Source organism: Sinohyriopsis cumingii, chromosome 5 (assembly GCF_028554795.1).
Source record: "Sinohyriopsis cumingii isolate HCF-2022 chromosome 5, ASM2855479v2, whole genome shotgun sequence".
Taxonomy (NCBI): domain Eukaryota; kingdom Metazoa; phylum Mollusca; class Bivalvia; order Unionida; family Unionidae; genus Sinohyriopsis; species Sinohyriopsis cumingii.
In genome coordinates this window covers 116,878,272-116,898,147 of record NC_142965.1, presented here as the reverse complement: position 1 = coordinate 116,898,147, position 19,876 = coordinate 116,878,272, and the positions used below count along the sequence as shown (strand labels likewise).

At 37.1% G+C, this 19,876-nt stretch overlaps 1 protein-coding gene across 2 annotated transcripts in view; it reads right to left on the bottom strand.

Moving 5' to 3' along the window:
- The window catches only part of LOC149800045 (filamin-A-like), a 134,406-nt gene that overhangs the window by 35,098 nt on the left and 79,432 nt on the right, over positions 1-19,876 (bottom strand). The window contains exon 5 of one of the 2 annotated variants that reach the window (XM_089959578.1): positions 17,583-17,691. In XM_089959578.1, coding sequence (XP_089815704.1) covers positions 17,583-17,691 — 109 coding nt within the window. Of the gene's footprint in view, positions 1-15,977; positions 16,063-17,582; positions 17,692-19,876 lie in introns of those variants that run through there. The other variant, XM_089959580.1, reaches the window with a different exon arrangement.

Below are 19,876 nucleotides of genomic sequence, written 5' to 3'. Positions count from 1 at the left end.
TTATTCGAGGTTGATGGGACTCTGAACTTTTGCATATCGATAAAAGCCGAAGATTCCTGAGCATTCGCTACTTCGACATCAAGCCTACTGACGATACATCAAATGTATTTCGATGGTTGTTGCTCGAACCACTCTGGCTATTCACGAAACGAAGGATTGAGCGAGATATTACGAAAGATCGAACTACTTTTTGATTCATACTATTTCAATATTACAGTCAGTCCATTCGCAGAAAAAACCGAAGTAGTCTGAATAAATTAAGGTCTCTTATTGTGGAGCAAAATGTTTTTGTTTTTGTAAATTATCGCGCCCCAAAAACATCCGATGCGTATTTTAGTGTCGCAAAAATAACAGATGATAGTTCCATTTGATTTCAGAGTACAATACGCGAAAACTTATAAATTTGAAAACAGTAGGCCTACGATCTTTCTAGCAAAATGTGTACCAGTGAGAGAAAACGTTGTGTCTGGTTATGTAATTAGCAGTGCGAAAGCAATACATAATTAAACGAGATATAAAAAAATCTGGTTTAATCCTGGTAATGTGATACAAATTCAAATTACCACAGTTTTGTATACATTCCTTTGTATCGGATCATTCACATGTTAAGTACTCTTGTAAATGTGAAAGTATTACTGTTTCATGTAAAAGGTACAGGGACAGTTGTAACTAGTATCTTCTACGACTGGTACAAGAGAGAAGTAGAGACAATTACGTGGCGAAAGTCTGTGTGTGGATGTTGCTGGGGGGGGGGTAGTATCAGAATTTTTGAATTATTTGTGTTCTGTCATGCTCTGCACGTACACTTTGCACACTGATAGTGCATAATGTTGTCATGTATGTATGTATGTACGTGTGTGTGTGTGTGTGTGTGTGTGCTTTCGTGCGTGCGTGCGTGTGTGTGTGTTTGAAGTTTTTTAACGTAGCTTTAACAATTGTTCAGTTATGTCGCTACGATGACTGCAGTGTGGCAGTTCATAGTGATGTCTGGCACTGGGGCATCATGCCGCAGGCATGTAGCATGATGTCCCACCCAGTCACATTATCCTGACACTAGGCCAACCAGTCCTAACACTAACCTCTTAATGCTGAGCGCCAAGCGAGAAAGCTGTAAGTACCATATTTATATGTCCTTGGTACGACTCGGCCGGGGATGGAACCCACGACCTCCCGCATCATAGGTGGCGTATGTATGCATGACTGACTGACTATGTATGTATGTATGTATGTATGTATGTATGTATGTATGCATCAATTTAAAAATTTGACCGTTAATTTAGATAACCTAATTCAAATCCATATTAAATCGTCAACCTTTGTGTCAACTATCTAAGAAATACCTATGCGTATTGCAATATTCAATGCCCAATCAATAGGACCACCGGAAAAACGTACAGAAATAGTTAATTTTATCAACAATCAGAATATATCGGCGTCTTTTTCCTGACAGAAACATGGCTAAAAATATCAGGCGATGAGCTCAAGTGCGCGGATCTAACACCTACCGGTTACTCCATCAAGTCGTTAATCCGGCACTATCGCGGAGTTGGAATTGCTGTCATCACAAAGAACTCCATGATCAAACGTCTTAACCACACCACAATTTCTACCACACATCGTTTGAACTAGTCCAAACCACACTTACACTGGAACAAAGGTCAGTCCATTTTTTCTGCCTATACCGCCCTCCTCTTATTAAAAAAAAAAAACTGATCGGATCTCTATTTTTGGAGCAGTTTCCGAATCTCCTGCACTATGGAAATTCGATAGATGGCAACCTGATTATTTTTGGAGATTTAAACTTTCATTTTGACTGTCCCGGAAACCCAAACACATCACAATTCCTAGATTCCTTTAATGTTTTCAACCTCAAACAGTCAGTTAACCAACCCACCCATAAACATGGTCACATTTTAGACTGGATTTTCATAGACCTGATGATAATATTCTACGTTCTTCCCTGTTATCCCACGAACTTGCATCAGATCATCTCTGCATTATATGCAACCTTGATGTATCAGTCCCTAACCCTCCACCTTTATTTGCTACTAAGAGAAACCTCCGTATGTTAAATAGAACCAAACTAATGCATGACATCCAAGCAAACCTAACAACTTGCCTACCTCCTACAGCAGAACAACTCGATAACTGCCGGCGTTCATTGCTCGACAAACATGCCCCAGTCACCAAGTGCAGAGTATCAATTCAAAAGTGTTCTCCATGGAATAGCAGTGTTAGGAACCAGCTTCGCACTGCTAAGAGACCGCCGTAAAGCTGAGAGGCTTTGGTTTTCCACCAGACTCACTATTCATAAGCAAATCTATGAAGCCGCTAAAAAGAACGCCACAAACATAATACATGCAGCAAAATCAGCCCACTACAGTAATAAGATCATGGAAAGTTCCAGCTGCAATGAGTTCTTCGAGGTTACTAACAAGCTAATATCTAGGAACAAATGTACACCACTTCCAACTACCTTCTCTCTAGTCGACCTTCCGGACCTGTTTGCAAATTTCTTCCATGACAAAGTACAAGCCATTAAAGGTAAGCTTGACAACACAATTTCAATTGACTCGTCATCACCATGTTGTTGGGATACAGAATTTTAGCGGCAACCATTAGCAGCATTTGAACCTGTCTCTATGGATTTAGTACGGTTTTGAAAAATGATGGGAATTTCCCGGATGAGAGAGAGGTATTAATAACATCAGTTAGTGAAGTTAATACTGGATCTAAGCATTCAAGCAGCACTGGTGGTGGAATTGGATCAAGTTCACATGACTTTGGTACACTCTTCATCACGATTGTACGGCCATTGTAAAGCCTCTGCTGAAGAAACTAACACTCGACCATAACGATTTAAAGGACTACCGCCCAGTTTCTAATCTCCCATGCAAATAAAAAAAATCTTAGAAAAGGTTGTTAAACGGGTACCTCATTAGCTTTTCATAATTGATGTGTATACTGTTACAGCAAGTGAACAGTGAAAAACATGGATGGATGTATCTGCGGGATTCTTAGCAATGCCTTCATTTTCCGCTCGATTTCTTGCAACAAACCCCTTAAAACATGCATAATATAACATCTACAATGCATTCATAAAAGGTATGACAATCCTTAATTTGTGTGTTTTAAATTACAGCTTCTGAGGAAATTACAGGGTTGCGCGGACTGGATGATACCGACTTACATCTGGCAAGCCTGTGTCATAGGACATGAACTAGAAAACAAATGTGTCACCAGATAGGTAAGTCTACGGTGACGTCAATCTCACAACCGGAAGTGTGATGCAGTTGTGAGTGAAATGTAAAATGTGACAATTATTTCAGGTTGATATAACCTGCCTAAGAATAGAACATTCACTAATGCATTTGATGTCTCTAACCGTTCCACGTGAAATATTTTGAAATAAGTATCTTGATTTTCTTACATCAAGAAACGAATAACACGTCTTCGCTTTGAGTTAGATCAAAATATGGATGCATCGATGGATAGCGGAAGCAACACCATTGACAGACAGATATATATATATATATATATATATATATATATATATATATATATATATATATGGAACACACAATGTGTGAAAGAGAAAAAGAAGCTCATATATCGTATTAATCAACCATTCACGGTCACTAATCGAAATATAGTATCCAACATTCACTGATATTGTTAATAATTATGTCACAAGCATGGCCAATCCGACTACCTTCGAAGCCTCGTGTTCCATTTCAAGTGGAATGGCTTAAAGCCTAACCATATGTAGAGAAAACTCGTATATGAATGGCATCAAACCACGTGCTTGTGCTACATATACAGAAAGTACTGTATAGTTCAAGATCACTCTGTGTGTGTGTGTGTGTGTGTGTGTTTTGTATTTTTTAACGTAGCTTTAACAATGTTTCAGTCATATCGTTACGATGTATGCAGTGTGACAGTTTACAGTGATGTAATTCACCGGAGCGTCATGCCGCAGACATGTATCATGATGTCCCACCCAGTCACGTTATCCTGACACCAGACCTACCAGTCCTAACACTAACCTCTTAATGTTGAGCGCCAAGCGAGGCAACTGTTAGTACAATTTAAAAAAAAAAGCATTTGGTCAAGATAAGTTCTGACCGTGTGAGGTAGCACGAACACAATTTGTATATATATCTGTTTTTACTTACAGATCCGGGGTAAATGAATGCAGACTAACAATGCTAGTCAAAGCAAATATTACTTTGTATCAGGGTTTGCTTATTTACGTCATTCACCTTGGTGAAGCTTTTTCCAAATGTCAACAGTCTATATACTATATCAAGTGACGACAAGGTAGTCGGACATGAATCTTTGTAGGTAGGAAATGTGAAGCACCGCATATGCCTCGGCAACATGTTCAATGACTACAAAAAGATAGAAGAAAAAATATCTTATGTTCTCTGCGGCGAAAGGAGCAAGGACCAAAATGTGTTATGAAAACTGAAATATCAGCTTTTATAATTATGTTATAGTTAATAACTAGTCTGACAGCATGAACTTTGTAGATTTGAATCAAGCATGTACGATGTGTTGTGCAAAACAATAACGTTGAAGGTATCATAAAGGTCAAAGGGTAAAATACTTGTTTTTTGTTTAATATGGAAAAAGCGAATTTGCTTAGTCATCATTAATTTGTTATTTTCATTACAAATAAATGAAAAGAAACATTTTCACTATATATTTCTTTTACTTAATGCAACGTTTTTAAATTTAACTTGACTTTTTTCCCCTATATTCTAAGACTTCTAATTTCTCCATAATTAAGGTCACTACTCACAAAAATGCCTCATGGCAAATTATGTAAGCAAGAGCAAAATAAGCAGAATTAGCTTATTTTCATGCTTAAAATGCACACAACTTCAATTTGCATACGTCACCCTCAAAAGTACATAATAACTGGTGAGCGTCCCCTTAGCGCTAGTGGAAACATACTTCCAAGTATTCACGCAAGCTTGTGGCAAGACACATCCAAGCATTCATATGACTTAAAGCTAGTGGTACGACACATTCAAGTATTCATATGACTTAGAGCTAGTGGCACGACACAAGTATTCAGGTGACTTAGAGCTAGTGGCAATACACATTCAAGTACTCAAGTGACTTAGAGCTAGTGGCAACATGCCTCCATATATTCAAGTCGATACTTTTATTAGAGTTTGTAAAAGACACTTAAAGTTAATATCCAGCGTGATAAATGTATACTTGTAGAATACCTAGATATGGACCTTTTAGATTAAAGCCAAGGTTAAGCCCTTCTTAATTTAATGAATATTTGAAACAGGATAAAAGTAATTTCTGAACAAATATTCGTTAAAGATCAGGACAAGCCCAAACATATCGATATTATTTTAGAAAAAAAGGCACTATCAATGCAGGTTTGAACGTCCTATTATTGACATCAGTGATTTTCACAATATGTTGGGGTATTTTTTCGACGGTCAAAGGGAGACAAATCGCAGTCGATTTGATTATAGCAGTTTTAGGGATTTACATGCTTACCAGCAGTCTACACAGAAATATCACAGACAATAATGGATTCCATTTATCAACAGTGACCTAAGAAAGTATGTATACAGAAAATCCCAATTAATACAGAAATATAAGCGATCTAAAACATACAATAAAACAGAAATTAGGTGACACAACTCAAACGAGAAGCCATAAAAGGAGACTTTTCAAAAATATTGCTCAGGTGATATAAAGAATAAAGATTTGTGTCTCATCATCACCATAGCGTAATACGGGTAAATGGCGCCCGGGGCGACAATGATGGCCCCACCAACGATTTTCCTGCAATTTAATTTTTATCAGCTGTTTTTGGCACCCAAAAGAACTTTGGCGCCCGGTGCAAACGCCCCGGAACCACCCACACCCACCCAGTTACGCTATTGCATCATCATCAGACTATTTCTGGCTAAAGCAAGTTTTTAAAAAAAATCATTATTTAAGTCTGCGATTTTAAAACAATGTTACGATTGTTTCCAATCAAACTTGTGCAGGTCGCTAAATTGATAGGCAATAATCATCTGTAGAATTATGTGCGCTCTAGGAACCTGCCCATCAAAGAAAACATTAATACAGTGTATATCTAATAAATTTGAATTCTGCCAAGTCAATGTCGGCTCCATAATAACAGCTATATATAATGTAGGCATTAAACAGCAACAGGGATTGATCTCGTCACACCTGTGTTATCACACAGTCGGTTATTATCGGGTCGTATAACCAAATTCAAAATTATTAAACATTTCCCTGTCAGGATCAAAGAAGCCCAGGTTATCACTGTTTGAAAGAAAAATTGATAAACAAAACAAAAAGACAGTTGTACGGTGAGTATCATCCTAATTATATTGAAGCCTCTTGAAAGAGCGATATGGAATCAGGTTACCGGATACCTTGACAATATATTGCACCGTTTGTGTCAGCTTTCAAAACAACGTTTCAATTGGAAATGGGATATTGTCGAAAAACAATTATGCTGCAGCTATTTTATCCAAAGATTTTCATTTTCTATCGTTCAGAACTCCTTACAGTACATTTTTAGCATATGGACTTTCAGACCCTGCAGTGAAACTGACGCAAGTTACCGTTATTACAACGACAAGTCTGTGCGTTACATTAGGCAAAGCTATCAGTTTATGAGATCATATTTATGAAAGATTTCCTCAGGGATAATGTTCTTGGATCCATTATCTTCAATACTTTTCATGATATTTTATTGCGGATGCTTGTCATGGCCTCAATATTATCAACTCTAACCTGGAATAGAAGTTAATAATGATAAGTCCCAGTGTCACGTTTGCCTGCCCGCGATTACGTAAGTCAGGAACAAAGGAATGGGTTAGCGCAATGAGTATGTCGACCCTACACTGTTACAGCGATTTTGTTTGTACAAGAACCCTTCGTTAGGTGTTAACACTAGCATATGGATGTTAAAAGCTTTGTTCTAAGAACAAAGGACTCTGGATGCTATTGTAAATCTCCCCGCCTTGACAGATGGCTGAGTCTCGTCTGTTAATCTGAACAGACTGGGGGTAGAATTGATATCCAATTAGAACTGAGGAAGGGTGGGGCCATCAATTCGAATCAGAACTTAACAGTCATTTGAACTGATAACGAATTAGTGATTTGTAAGCCGTCGTACTGGTAAAGCAGAATATACTCACTCCGAGGGAGCCACTCGTGATTTGGCGGGAAAACTCTTAATACATTCTAAGGACAGAAAGCTTCGTAAAGGTCAGTGAGTTATTTGCTCGATTGTTGCAGAATGTTACGGCATTGTAATTGTAATTAAGTGCAGTATGTATATTTACTTACTAGAATCGTTAGGACGTAGAACTACCCTTGTATTGTTTAATTTACATGCGTACTTGAGAAATGAGCTATGATTATGTAAAGAATTATATAGATTGCTAACTCGTAGTTAGAATTGATATTGTAATTCGCTATTTAGTTACTTCGTAGTAAACTAGTGTATTTATTCATGCGATATTCTAGATTTTGCCATTGTGAATTAAATTGTAACTTTGGAAATAGTTGAGGTGTGTAAATTTAAATAATATGAATATTTGAATATTTGTGTACACTTGTGAGAGTGTAATGTACAGAAATGCGTCGGATTATTGTGATAGTGTTGAGAATAATGAGATTAAGAATATATATATATATATATATATATATATATATATATATATATATATATATATATATATATATATATATATATATATATAGATAGATAGATAGATGTGACGCAATTTATTGATTTCTGTATGATAAGTAGGATACCGCTCTTATTGCAACCTTGTTTTTATAAGAGCGTGTGTGTTTTTCGATGTGCACGAATGCGTGACCAAAGATGTAGATAACCTTGATCTGATGATTGATTGATTGTTGATTTAGTGTGAGCGAGATGGCTAACACAAATGCTAACGTCCTTGTGTTTTTCGTAGGAAGCTTTTGGGGACAGCGTAGTCAAGTCCCGAGTCTCAAAGAGACAGGATAGAAGTAGGCGAAGAACAAGCTTCGTTGAAGGAGAAAGAGAGAAAGAAAGGGAGGAGGAGAAAAGAAGAAAAAAGGGGAAGAGGACAGGAAGAATCGGAGAACGCCGGAAGGAGGAAAGCAATTGGCGTAGTAAATACAGATGATTAGAAACCAAGTACAGGGGAAAGCCATCTCATACTAAAATCACGTGATGAAATAGGCTGTAACATGGTCGAGAGGAAGTAGATTGGTTGAGAAATTAATATCGTTTAATTTGTATTAAATTGTTATTCTTTTGGATTTCACCTTTGTGTTCCTAATAATTTAATTGTCGGTATTGCTGACTGGGGGCTCGGAGCTTTACCTCTCTGTATCACTAATTTCACTTCCTACAAAAACGAGCCAGGGTGGGAATTCCACAGTAATTCAAATATATATTGGGAGCACCCCACCCCAACGCATAACAGTGAGTCACATAGAACTTCACACCCTATTGATGATGAAAAGACTAAATAATACTTTGTCAATAAAGCCAATACTGCATGACAAATGTATATTAAACTATTGCGAGTCACATTGACTCTATCAGTTCTAATCGATTAACCGATGAAATCTGTCGAAAGGCGTCTGTACAAAAAGATGTGCTAAAACGAACTGGAAAATATATTAATGTAAAGGACGACCAGCAGTGTAATACTCATTCATCGAGGCAAATTTCAAATACTCGAGCCTTGCCCGGAATTAAAGAAGTCTCATTATTATGAACCGACTTTCAAAAATAAACCGCTTTAAACAGTTTTCATATTCTACAACTGGATTTGACTAATACTTCAACTCAGTATTCTTTCTTTAATAAGATGATAGCAGACCATGAAGCATGAACTTTTCAAGATTATCACCCAGAAGTGTCCGGTCCACTAAAATGATCATGTAGCTTAAGAGAAAAAAAATTAACAAATCTTGTCATTCTAGGAGGCTCCAAGTTTATAAACAAGCAAGTATTGTACACAGTCAATCAGGTAAGCGGCAGGAAAATCACAGAACTTTGGAAACGAAATCCGCACATTGCCACATATCTAAATTTATTGTAAGAACTTGTTCTGTGGATATTATTGTAAATGTTTCATTTTTAAGCATAAATATGAATCTTACTGCTGCTGTGGTAATAATATATTTTAAGATTTTATTAGTTAATATTGCTTTATCTTGCTTTAAATAGATGTAAAACAATTGTTTATAGTTCTGTTTCAAGCCTAGTATTTCAGTTTTGTAGTTAATGAAGCTCAGTTGATTTAAGTTCCAAAATCTAATGAGTGTATCTTCGGTGTATGCTGACCTCAGCATATCTGTTTTAATTAAGCTCCTACTGTGTCAACTTTCATTAATTATCATAGTTATAAACATGTACATTGTAATATGTTTTCCAAATATGTACCTCTTTCCTGATTTATATACGTTTTCTTTATGTGTGTATTATTTTCTGAAGGTAGTTTTAGATTATAAATCTCGTCACATATATTTATTTTCTCTGCATCTATTTTTAGGCTACAAACTGGATTTAATATGTCACTTTCAACTTAGGAATTAAAAAATGATTTTTTTTTTAATGATGACAAAGACAATATTAGAGTCAACTGTTGTTTAATTGTTGCAGTTGACGAGTTAATGTCACTCGCGTATTTCGGAAAATGCAAAAAATGACTTTAAATAAAAACAAATATTCTAAATATCTTTACAGACAGCATTATGTTCTACAAATCAAATTTATGATATGACACGTTTTAGGACATATAAAGACGAAGAAGAACCCATGGATGAATTGGTTTAAATAGGTCGAGTTGGTTTTATATCATGTCCGTTGCAACAATAGCAGAGAAATTATTCAGGCATAGTACAGTTTACGAGTTTTTACAATGCATATTTACAGCTGTGTAGATCATCCATAAGGCGTAACCATTTTTTTTCTCATGGTTCATGCAGCAATAAATGTTATTTATTATATGCTCATTTTTTCTGTTAACATTTCATTGTCAGAATCTTTCAATATTTTACGATACTGAACTCGCGCGCAACTTCATATTGCCCTCGTAAAGGAACTTCTTTCTATTGTAAACAAACAATGGACGCAGACGCTAGCACTTTTGATTTGTAAACAAATCATTTGCACTCACGTAATAGGCGCTTTACGTTTTGGTTGATTAAATTTGTTCTTGAATGAAGTAAAGCATTTGTTTTGTGGATTGCCACATACCAGCTGCTTTGGCACATTCCGCGTTAACTTTTTTGATACAATGTTTCGGATTTAGGCTAGTTATACAGTAGACGCCAGAAAGAAGGGTCCTTATAAATAACATGCAAGTGATAAGGCATAAACTGTCTTCTTTAGGTGGTAATAAGAGTGGCAATAAAATATACTTACAGTTTTTCCTCAAAATGTACTTTTCTAGCTCTGCAAATCCGAATTACACAAGCCATGTCATAGGTTCTCGATCTTGAATATGCATTTCGAAATTGTACTGTACTTTCGAATATAAGTGCAATTACATCCTCCTTACTGCACTCAAAATGAAATAAGCATTAAATTCCATAGCGTCATTTTGATAATTGCAGTTGAAAGACTTCATATGTTTCCCACATTATGATTTCAAACATTTAATGACAGAAATAGAAACACATTTGCAGATGTCAATACGCCTCTCCCTCGCTTCTTCAATCCGATATATTTCATGTGTAATTGTCACATATAAATCCAGCCCATAATCACAAAATTTCATAAAATGGACAAAAATACCAAACTCTATTCATTCCAGATCAAATGGAAAAGTTGTTGCAATGCGCATTCATTCACAATATTACTCCAAATTTAATTTTTAACTAGACACGCTACTTTCATTCAAAAGTTATGTCTAGCGCGCGACTAAGTTCAAATTTATCTGGGCGGAGTTAAGTGCGCAGTAATAATGTTGTTATACAATGATGAATCTGCGCTTATGTACTTAGTTTGGAATACGGCATACATTCAGTTACTTTGTTTCTTGTACCGAATTTTGTTAATATAGTTAAGCATTATGTAGAATAAGAAAATGAGCATATAATAAAAAGGTTACTGCATTTGTATGGGAAAATATGAACTCGTTTTGTTGGATGGATATACTGCACCACCATGGTCGTGCAGTATTCCATCCGAAAAACTCGTTCATATTTTCCTATATAAATGCAATAACCTATAAGTATGCGATGTATTCTAACGAGTACAGTAATAGCTTGTTAATAAGGATTGAGAAAATGAAGGGGCTGTAAGCACAGACGAGTTCTATAACGGTATTACATATATGATCCGATTGTGAAAATCTCTCTCTCTCTCTCTCTCTCTCTCTCTCTCTCTCTCTCTACCACATCGAAAGTTTTCAAGAATAGAGCTGGAATGAAGACAGACTTTTCATTCACCATATCATTCAAAGCAGCAATATGAAGTCGAAATTATGCGTTTACAACACAACAAAGGCGCCGTTGCTTATGATGCTGACCACTTTCATGACTTGGCATCAAACGGTAATGATAATTTGAACAAAATACTAACTCTGTATTTATGGCGTTGCATAACTATTTTGAAAACGTCTGTATTGTAAACGTGACAAAAACTGATCAATGAAACATATATGATTATAAACAAATTTTACGACTGTAACTACCTCATATATAAATGCAGGAAACTAAACATTGCCGTGCTTATCATAAACAAAAAGGAAGTGGGGGCAACTGGTCAAAATAGCCCACAGAAAATAAACATGGCCAGTATGCAAAGAGTCAAATTGTATTGTTGAATAAAGGTAAATATACGTCATGCAAAAGGAATCATAAAACAAAGACCGTGGACAATGTTAGCATCCGAATTTTAAATTATATTTCAATGATGTCCAAGAATACCTTGGGTGGAATATTAGTCCTTGAAAGAAGGAATATGTTCACATAAAGGAGCAGGGGAACCACATCCTAAGAGTCCAAAGTCATATGGTATTGAAATGTACAATAGGTTAGGTTTATGTAGGCCAGCTGAAAAACTGTGCAGAGAAGATGCAGTAGAACACCGTATACCCCAGACAGTTGCGACAGTATATGGACGCAGTGTCCTAATTAAATTGCATCACGCATCTAACGTAAGGTACAATTGAAGACTGGATTCTGCTGGTCAGGAAGGACATTTTTTGAGTTGACCCTCATGCGTACTTTATCAATTGCTGCCCGCCAGAAAAATAACAGAACTATACCTGTTCTTAGTCTCTGGTATCAAATATCTAGGAAGCAGAGATTAATGGTTTATGACGCTATTAACAAATGAAACATGATATGCACTGGAAGTAAATTTCTGTTGATAACACCAACAATTTGTAAGAAAACAATTTACTTTCGATAAAATTTTGAAAATATTTTGTTGGTTTTGTAGATCAATAGAGCTGCGTAAAGCTAATATTACAAATTAAATGCATGAAGCATAAAGTCACTAATTTTAAATTGGGTAAACGAGTCCAGCATTTCTTCAATGACCATACATACTAGTGGTGAATGCAACAAATGAATAACTGTCTAATTCCATGCAAAGTCCATTATGATTTCCCACAAACAACACAATAAAGTTCGAAAATCCACGAATCTTGATCTTTCTCAGGAGGTCGAAAAACCCTTTTGAAGCATTTTAGGCATAATAGTATCTCTTGCCATTCTATTCATAGTAAACAAATTTCCATTGCATCCGCGATTTTGTTTGCCGCTCCTCTACTTTGGAGTGAAGTTGTAAGAGCAGAGTGCCAATCAACATCGAAGAAGACACGGATTTTTGCTTTGCATTTAGTTCAGTCATGTCAATGGATAGAGCAGTGATGACTTTGAATAGTGTCCCTGACAAATAATACCTGAATAAGCCTGCTCAAAACGATCGTAAAAAAGTTTATTTTCGACAGCTGCATATTTCTGCTCTCCGGAAAGAAGCTTCCGGCTAAGAAATTCCACAGCTTGTTTTTTTTAGTCGGATGTCTGGTTTAGCACAGTGCCAATCACAAGACCACTAGCACCAATTTGCACGTTGAACTTCCTACTGAAGTTTGGTACCATCAGAACTGGGTTCCTAGTAAGAGCATTTTGTGGCATTTTAAAGGACTGGACAGCTTCTTCGGTACATTCTGCGTCATGGGTGTTAATGGCACTGCTAAGTCTGCATATGTCTGAAGCTTTATCTTAAATGACAATAGACAATAGAGGTTTCAACCACTGAGTTTACGTGATGTTCTACTTTCTTTAGTTCATGTTCCAAACTTTAATTTCTGATTCATGTTTAATTCATGAATTTTGAAGTTCAATTTCTAATGCAAGCTCCTTTTGGCTTGACTCCACTTCTGTGTCATTCTCATTTGAGGCAGATTTTCGTTTTGTTTCCTCGCGTTGGGGCCTGAGCTCAAGTCATCGTCCTCTTTATACCCGTAAGTCTCAATGTTTTATAAATTCCATTAGATCCTGTACTGCCACTTTTCTTTGAGGTCGTCCTAAAGCATACACTGCTCCTTCAACTTCGATGTTACTTGTAGCAGATATATTTTCAGAACTGCAAGTTCTATCACTGTATTTACAGCAACTTGACTAGGTTTTCTTTTTTCCCCCACGAATGTATGAGTTTCTACGTGTATGCTCCCTACAGATGATCACACTTTTCATTTAACAGTCAAAAACTGCACCTTGTACACCCCAGTACAGCTCCCTATACCTAATAAGAAGCACGGATTTGCTGAATCCGCAACTTACTGAATTGTCGAATACACTTCCAACGTAAAGACTAAATCCAATTAATTCACTATAGAATTATCAGAATCTTACCGCTGCCACCAAAAAACGTTGCATCCGGGCCCTGCAATTTTATGTCAAGTTGAAGTTGAAATCTACAAAATCCAAATCCAGAATTGCTTACAGTACCAAGCCCAGCTACCTACATTACTGGTCTCCAGATCTGTCAGCCTTTTAATAAGGATTACAGATAAGAAAGTTTCATTTTAATATGCGCTATTTCAAAAAAGTATATAACTGGTCGAAGCACTATTAGCTGTGAGAAGATAAACAATAGAACTGTACCTGTTAACAGTCTCTCGTATAAAATATGCAGGAAGCTGAGACTGATGTTCTATGTTCTACCTAACTGGCACTACCGACATACATAACCTAGTATGAAGAGAGAGAGAGAGAGAGAGAGAGAGATTCTGCTGATAGAAATCACATGTAGCTGCTGGAATATGTATACAAGTCCAACGATTCAGAAGTCGTTCAATGATCTGGAAGGAACAACGATTTACCATTAAAACAAGTTAAAAAGGTGTGCCAAGCCATCATATATGCTTTCACTTCTTTTGGTATTCTAATGTGGTGATATGCCGATTGTCAAGTTGATAAGCAGCATAAGAAAAGCAAAGCAAAAGAAAAATCAAAGTTACGGTTTGTGCAGACCAGCTGAACTGCTGTGTTTCAACTCTCTGAGAGTGACTTTATTTATAGCCAAATATGATTGTTTACATGCATTATACGTTCATCTTTTGCTAGGTGGGAGGCAAACCTCTATTTTCACTAAATCTTCTTTGTATTGGTTGTTGATGGGGTATATTTTTTATTGATAGAAACAACGATGTCAGCACACTGACACTGGGCACGAGTTGCATCCAGTATTAATAAAAAAAATCGTCCAAAATATGATGCATACGTCTTACTGATAACCTTGTTTTTGCTATTTATTAACGAGAATTGTTAAGTGTCTAAATATACGGTAGCTTGAGTTACAACTCATAGGTAAGCATTTATTAAATAATACTTATTTCGCCAAACAAAATCGGAGCCTCCGGTAGCCAAGTGGTCTAAAGCTCTCGCCTATGCTGATCACTGACATTTCGCTTGTGTCCATGTGAGACAGCTTGCCAGATGCTTGCAGTGGGTCATTGGTCCTTACTGGGGGTATTCCGTGTTCTTTCTCCAACAGCCATATATAGCCAGTTATTTCAAGGGAAAAATACGAAAAATGCAACAGGCGCTGATAAGTTTGTTTGTGCATAAAGCGTCTTTCACCCAGCTGCTTTAAAAATGCAATGACACACTCTGTACCTCAATAATGAATTTCTGATTGCAAGATTAATATTTGCCTAGTACGTGCGTTGCAAGAGAGAGGCTAATCCTGGGATCTTATATCCCGACTGATATCGTTTTCACCGACCAAAACATAAAAGATCAAATGTGCAACTTCACTCAAAACTGAAAGATCGTGCTTGATCATATTTTCCTCAGTCCTGCTCCCAAATCACCAAATCAACGCACATCAAGTAAGATCATCTATCAAATCAAAAGTAGCCAACACGTGTGGATAGTGTAGTTTCTCACCTGTACAAATCACCCAACAAAACACTAAGCTATGGAATTATATGGAAATATTCTGGGAAAGCTGCCATACGAATGCATGTGTGTGTGTGTGTGATATTTCGATTTTTAACGTAGCTTTAAAAATATTTCAGTCATATCGCTACGATGTCTGCAGTGTGACAGTTTATAGTGATGTCTAGCACTGGGGCATCATGCCGCAGACATGAAGCGTGATGTGACACCCAGTCACATTATCCTGACACCAGTCCGACCAGTCCTAACACTAACATCTTAATGCTGAGCGCCAAGCGAGGCAGCTGTTAGTACCATTTTTGTAAGTCTTTGGTATGACTCCACCGGGGATCGAACAAAAGTGGCTATTTAGTGCCAACAAAAATGTTAAGTTAAAAAAATGTCAAATTGAATTGCACAAATGTTTAGGAAGAAACCGTCTTCGAAATAAATAGTATCCATAGTGACAATTTAAGGATCAAATGTTTGAAAAAATATAAAATTCCATTAAAATCTCTAGCATGATGATTTTCAACAACAAAATAGCTATACAGTTGCAATATCGTACTTACTGGGGGATTTTCTATCCGTGTCATTCAATGGAAGTTTCCAACACATGCATTCTTCAATGTAATGAGGGTAAGAACGTTCGTCTATGGTTGGTGCATAGGTTTCAATTAGCAATTATATACATTGAAAAACTGAAATTAAAATTCGTACATATTCAGTAGTTCAATGTTACCTTCCTCCTGCTCAGCGAGAGTTCTCGTGTACCTCGAGTCTTTGTGATTTGCGTCACAGGTTCGATTCCTGCTTAGAAAGGATTATTTCTTTCGAACCTGATTGGTTATATGGGTGTCACTAGACGCATTTTACTGTGTTATTGCATAGGTGTTGTAATGAACAGATTATATGGATGACTCCGACGGGAGTTTCACGACAGACTTCATTGCACAATATGTATCATTCAAATGATAATATTCATCTCATAGATATGCTAATGCAGGTGTGTAAACCATAACTAGTATTGGAAAAACAACTAGGTCACGCATAGCTGTACGATAACAAGGGCTGTTGCAAAGGACGTACCCGGCAAAAAAAAAAACCCAGGAGTGCTGTGAGGATCGAGAGACGTTCGTCTAACATCTGTAGTCAGACGACTGGTGTAGAATCACATATGATGATGTTCGATATGTATTCGATACGTCATCAAACCACATCCCCCTTTAACGGAGGGTACATGTGCATGTCGAAAAGCAAATAAAGATTCTCAGTCCGGTTATTATTTAAAACATCTCGTCATGGTCGGGGGGGGGGGGGGGTCTGTGCACGTGTGTAGGCGCACGCGCGCGTGTGAGTGTGTTGCGGAGATATAAATGATAGGCATGGTGAACATTATTTTTTTTTAAATCCACACGAGATAAAGAAGTTACAATTAATCTGAAATAGGTATGTAGATATATTAACGAAGCCTATCAAAACTTTGCATCATAGCTTTGGCTACCCTAGAAAAGTCTTTGCGGGTTTGGGGATTAACGTTATTTTTCAGGACATGATAGGTTGTAGAGTGGTTATCCAGTATAACTGGTAGAGGAGGAAACCGGGAAAAGCCCGGTAAGAACCTCCGACCCATGGGAAGCTACTGGCAAGCTTTCTCAAATACCAACATTGGCCGAGCCCGAGGCTCGAACCCACACGGACACAGCAGAGATAGCAGTGATGGGTAAAGGCGAACACGTTAGACCACTCACCACTACCCACTCACTCCACTAATAAAGTAACAAAGTTATTAAATGAACAGACCGCTCCAGTGACCTACTGGTTAGAGCGTCCGCCTCTGATGCGGGAGGTTGTGGGTTCGACCCCCGGTGGAGACTTACAAAAATGGTACTAACATCTGCCTCGCTTGGCGCTCAGCATTAAGAGGTTATTGTTAGGACTGGTCGGACTGGTGTCAGGATAATGTGACTGGGAAGGACATTATGCTACATGTCTGCGGCATGATGCCCAAGTGCTAGACATCACTATAAACTGCCACACTGCAGACATCGTAGCGATATGACTGAAAAACTGTTAAAAGCTACGTTAAAAATCCAAACCACACACACATTAAATGAACAAATGTGCTGCATTATTGGGCGTTTCCATGCATCATAAAATAAACAAACATAACATACCGTTTTGAATTCGTTGAATATTAGTTCCTTTTATTTCGGGCCAACCATCAATGTCTCCTCCCAAGTTCTTCACCAGTTCACACAACACTTGCCCGTCATTCCAATCAGTCTGCGAAGAGAACATGTAAGGGAAAATTCAGAAAATTGAACGTGTCAAAATATATGTGATTTAAAGGTGATCTTGACTGACAACTTTGTAACCTTTAGGCCCCGATATAAACTTGATGCGGTTGGTTGCTCAATGATATTTACGTCTTGCTTTTATTCATGTTAGGAGCAAAACTATAACATATCCACACCTTACCTTTCTGCTGTATTTTCATGTATATAGAATGTATGCATTTGTTCTTTCAAATTGTTATAGTGTACCTAAGAAAAAAACAAAACAAAGGAGTATTCATGTACTATCAGGAGACAAAAGCGAAAATCATGTGATCACAAGTGCAAATCTGCGTCCGTGCATCTGCTTGTTCATATTAATCCGTACCTCTTTCGACTTTTAATCAAGATACTAACTGGACACCAAGGTACGTGCGAGAGAGAGAGAGAGAGAGAGAGAGAGAGAGAGAGAGAGAGAGAGATCCGTGATATGTACGTACCTCAGATCTAGAAGATGTGATAAGCAAGTGTAATTCCTCAATAAATGTCGCATAAATTCTGGAAATTTATTTGGACAGTATGCTATCATAACCTTTGGTTTATCTCTCGTACAGTATAGGTACAGTCAGGGACGAAGGCACATCAACATATTTTTAGTGTCCAAAACACCCCAGAATGAACAACATCTGTTACTCGTTTCAATAGTATGCATGACGGTATATCAACCGTTTCAGTTTAATGTTTCCCTTCTGTCTTTCAACATATCAGTATTCACACGTATGTATTGGATATGGTTCGTATATATTTATCCATTCATTGTATGGACTCTTCTATAAGTTAGCGACGGTCATCAGTATTCTGGTTGTGTAGCAAGAAAACCAGTTTACAAAAAAACGTAAAGCCGCATATTTTAATTTATGAATGGATCAAGATGGAATGTATTTCTTTGAATATATTAAGCATGAAATATAAAGCGTGTGTATTTATTTTACCGGTTTAACAAAAGGGATCGTTCGTTATTAAATACTGTAATGTTGCTTTTACCGGAAAGAAAAACAAATCAAAATTTTCTTTCTAAAACGAGCCCAATTTCACCAACTAGCAAACGTCTGAGAAAAGAGCTGATAATCTAATATTGATTTTAAATAAAAATATATTTTTTAAATAAAGATTTTGCAGTTTGTTCATAGTAATGGTATCTCTTTCTTTCTTCTCTCTCTCTCTCTCTCTCACTCTCTCTCTGATCTGGACTTTTAACGTAGCTTTAACAATTTTTCAGTCGTGCCGCTACGATGTCTGCAGTGTGACAGTTTTAGTCATGTCTGGCACTGGCGCATCATGCCGCAGACATATAGCATGATGTCCCACCCAGTCCTGATACCAGGACGACCAGTCCTAACATGTTCCTCTCAATGCTGAGCGCCAATCGAGGCAGCTGTTAGTACCATTTTTGTAAGTCTTTGGTATGACTCGACCGGGGATCGAACCCACGACCTACCGCATCCGAGGCGGACGCTCTAACCACTATGTATGTATGTATGTATGTATGTATGTATGTATGTATGTATGTATGTATGTATGTATGCATGCATGCATGCATGCATGCATGCATGCATGTATGTATGTATGTATGTATGTATGTATGTATGTATGTATGTATGTATGTATGTATGTATGTACATGTATCTATGTATGTATACATGTAAGATGACAAATGCAGAAAGACATGTGAAAATAACATTTGTCAGTACCCAGAATGATATTTATAGACACTTTACTATTCGATTATATTCTACCACAGTTTATGTGATACTTAATATATTCATATCGTTCAGTTCATTTGAATTTAATGCTATATTACTCGCAAAACTCTATAACTTTCTGTTCATTTAAGGTTGGCAGCAAATGAAGTAAAATCTCGTGTGTGATTGTCCCCGTGTTCTTGTGTCTGAGATACTGTTATCCCGTTGCTATGTCTGCATGGTTGGAAATTTAGAAAACTTGGAGCATCAGTTCTCTATATGATAAATCTGTTTGTTTACCCCTCCCCAAGAGACTTTGGGAGAGGCTCATAAAGAAAATGAACAAGGGTTTTGTTAGAGTGACATTTATCATTTGCAGTGGTAGTTAATCATTACAGTGGCGTCTTAAAATATTATTTTGTCAAAGCTTATGTATTCTGCCAAGAAAGAACA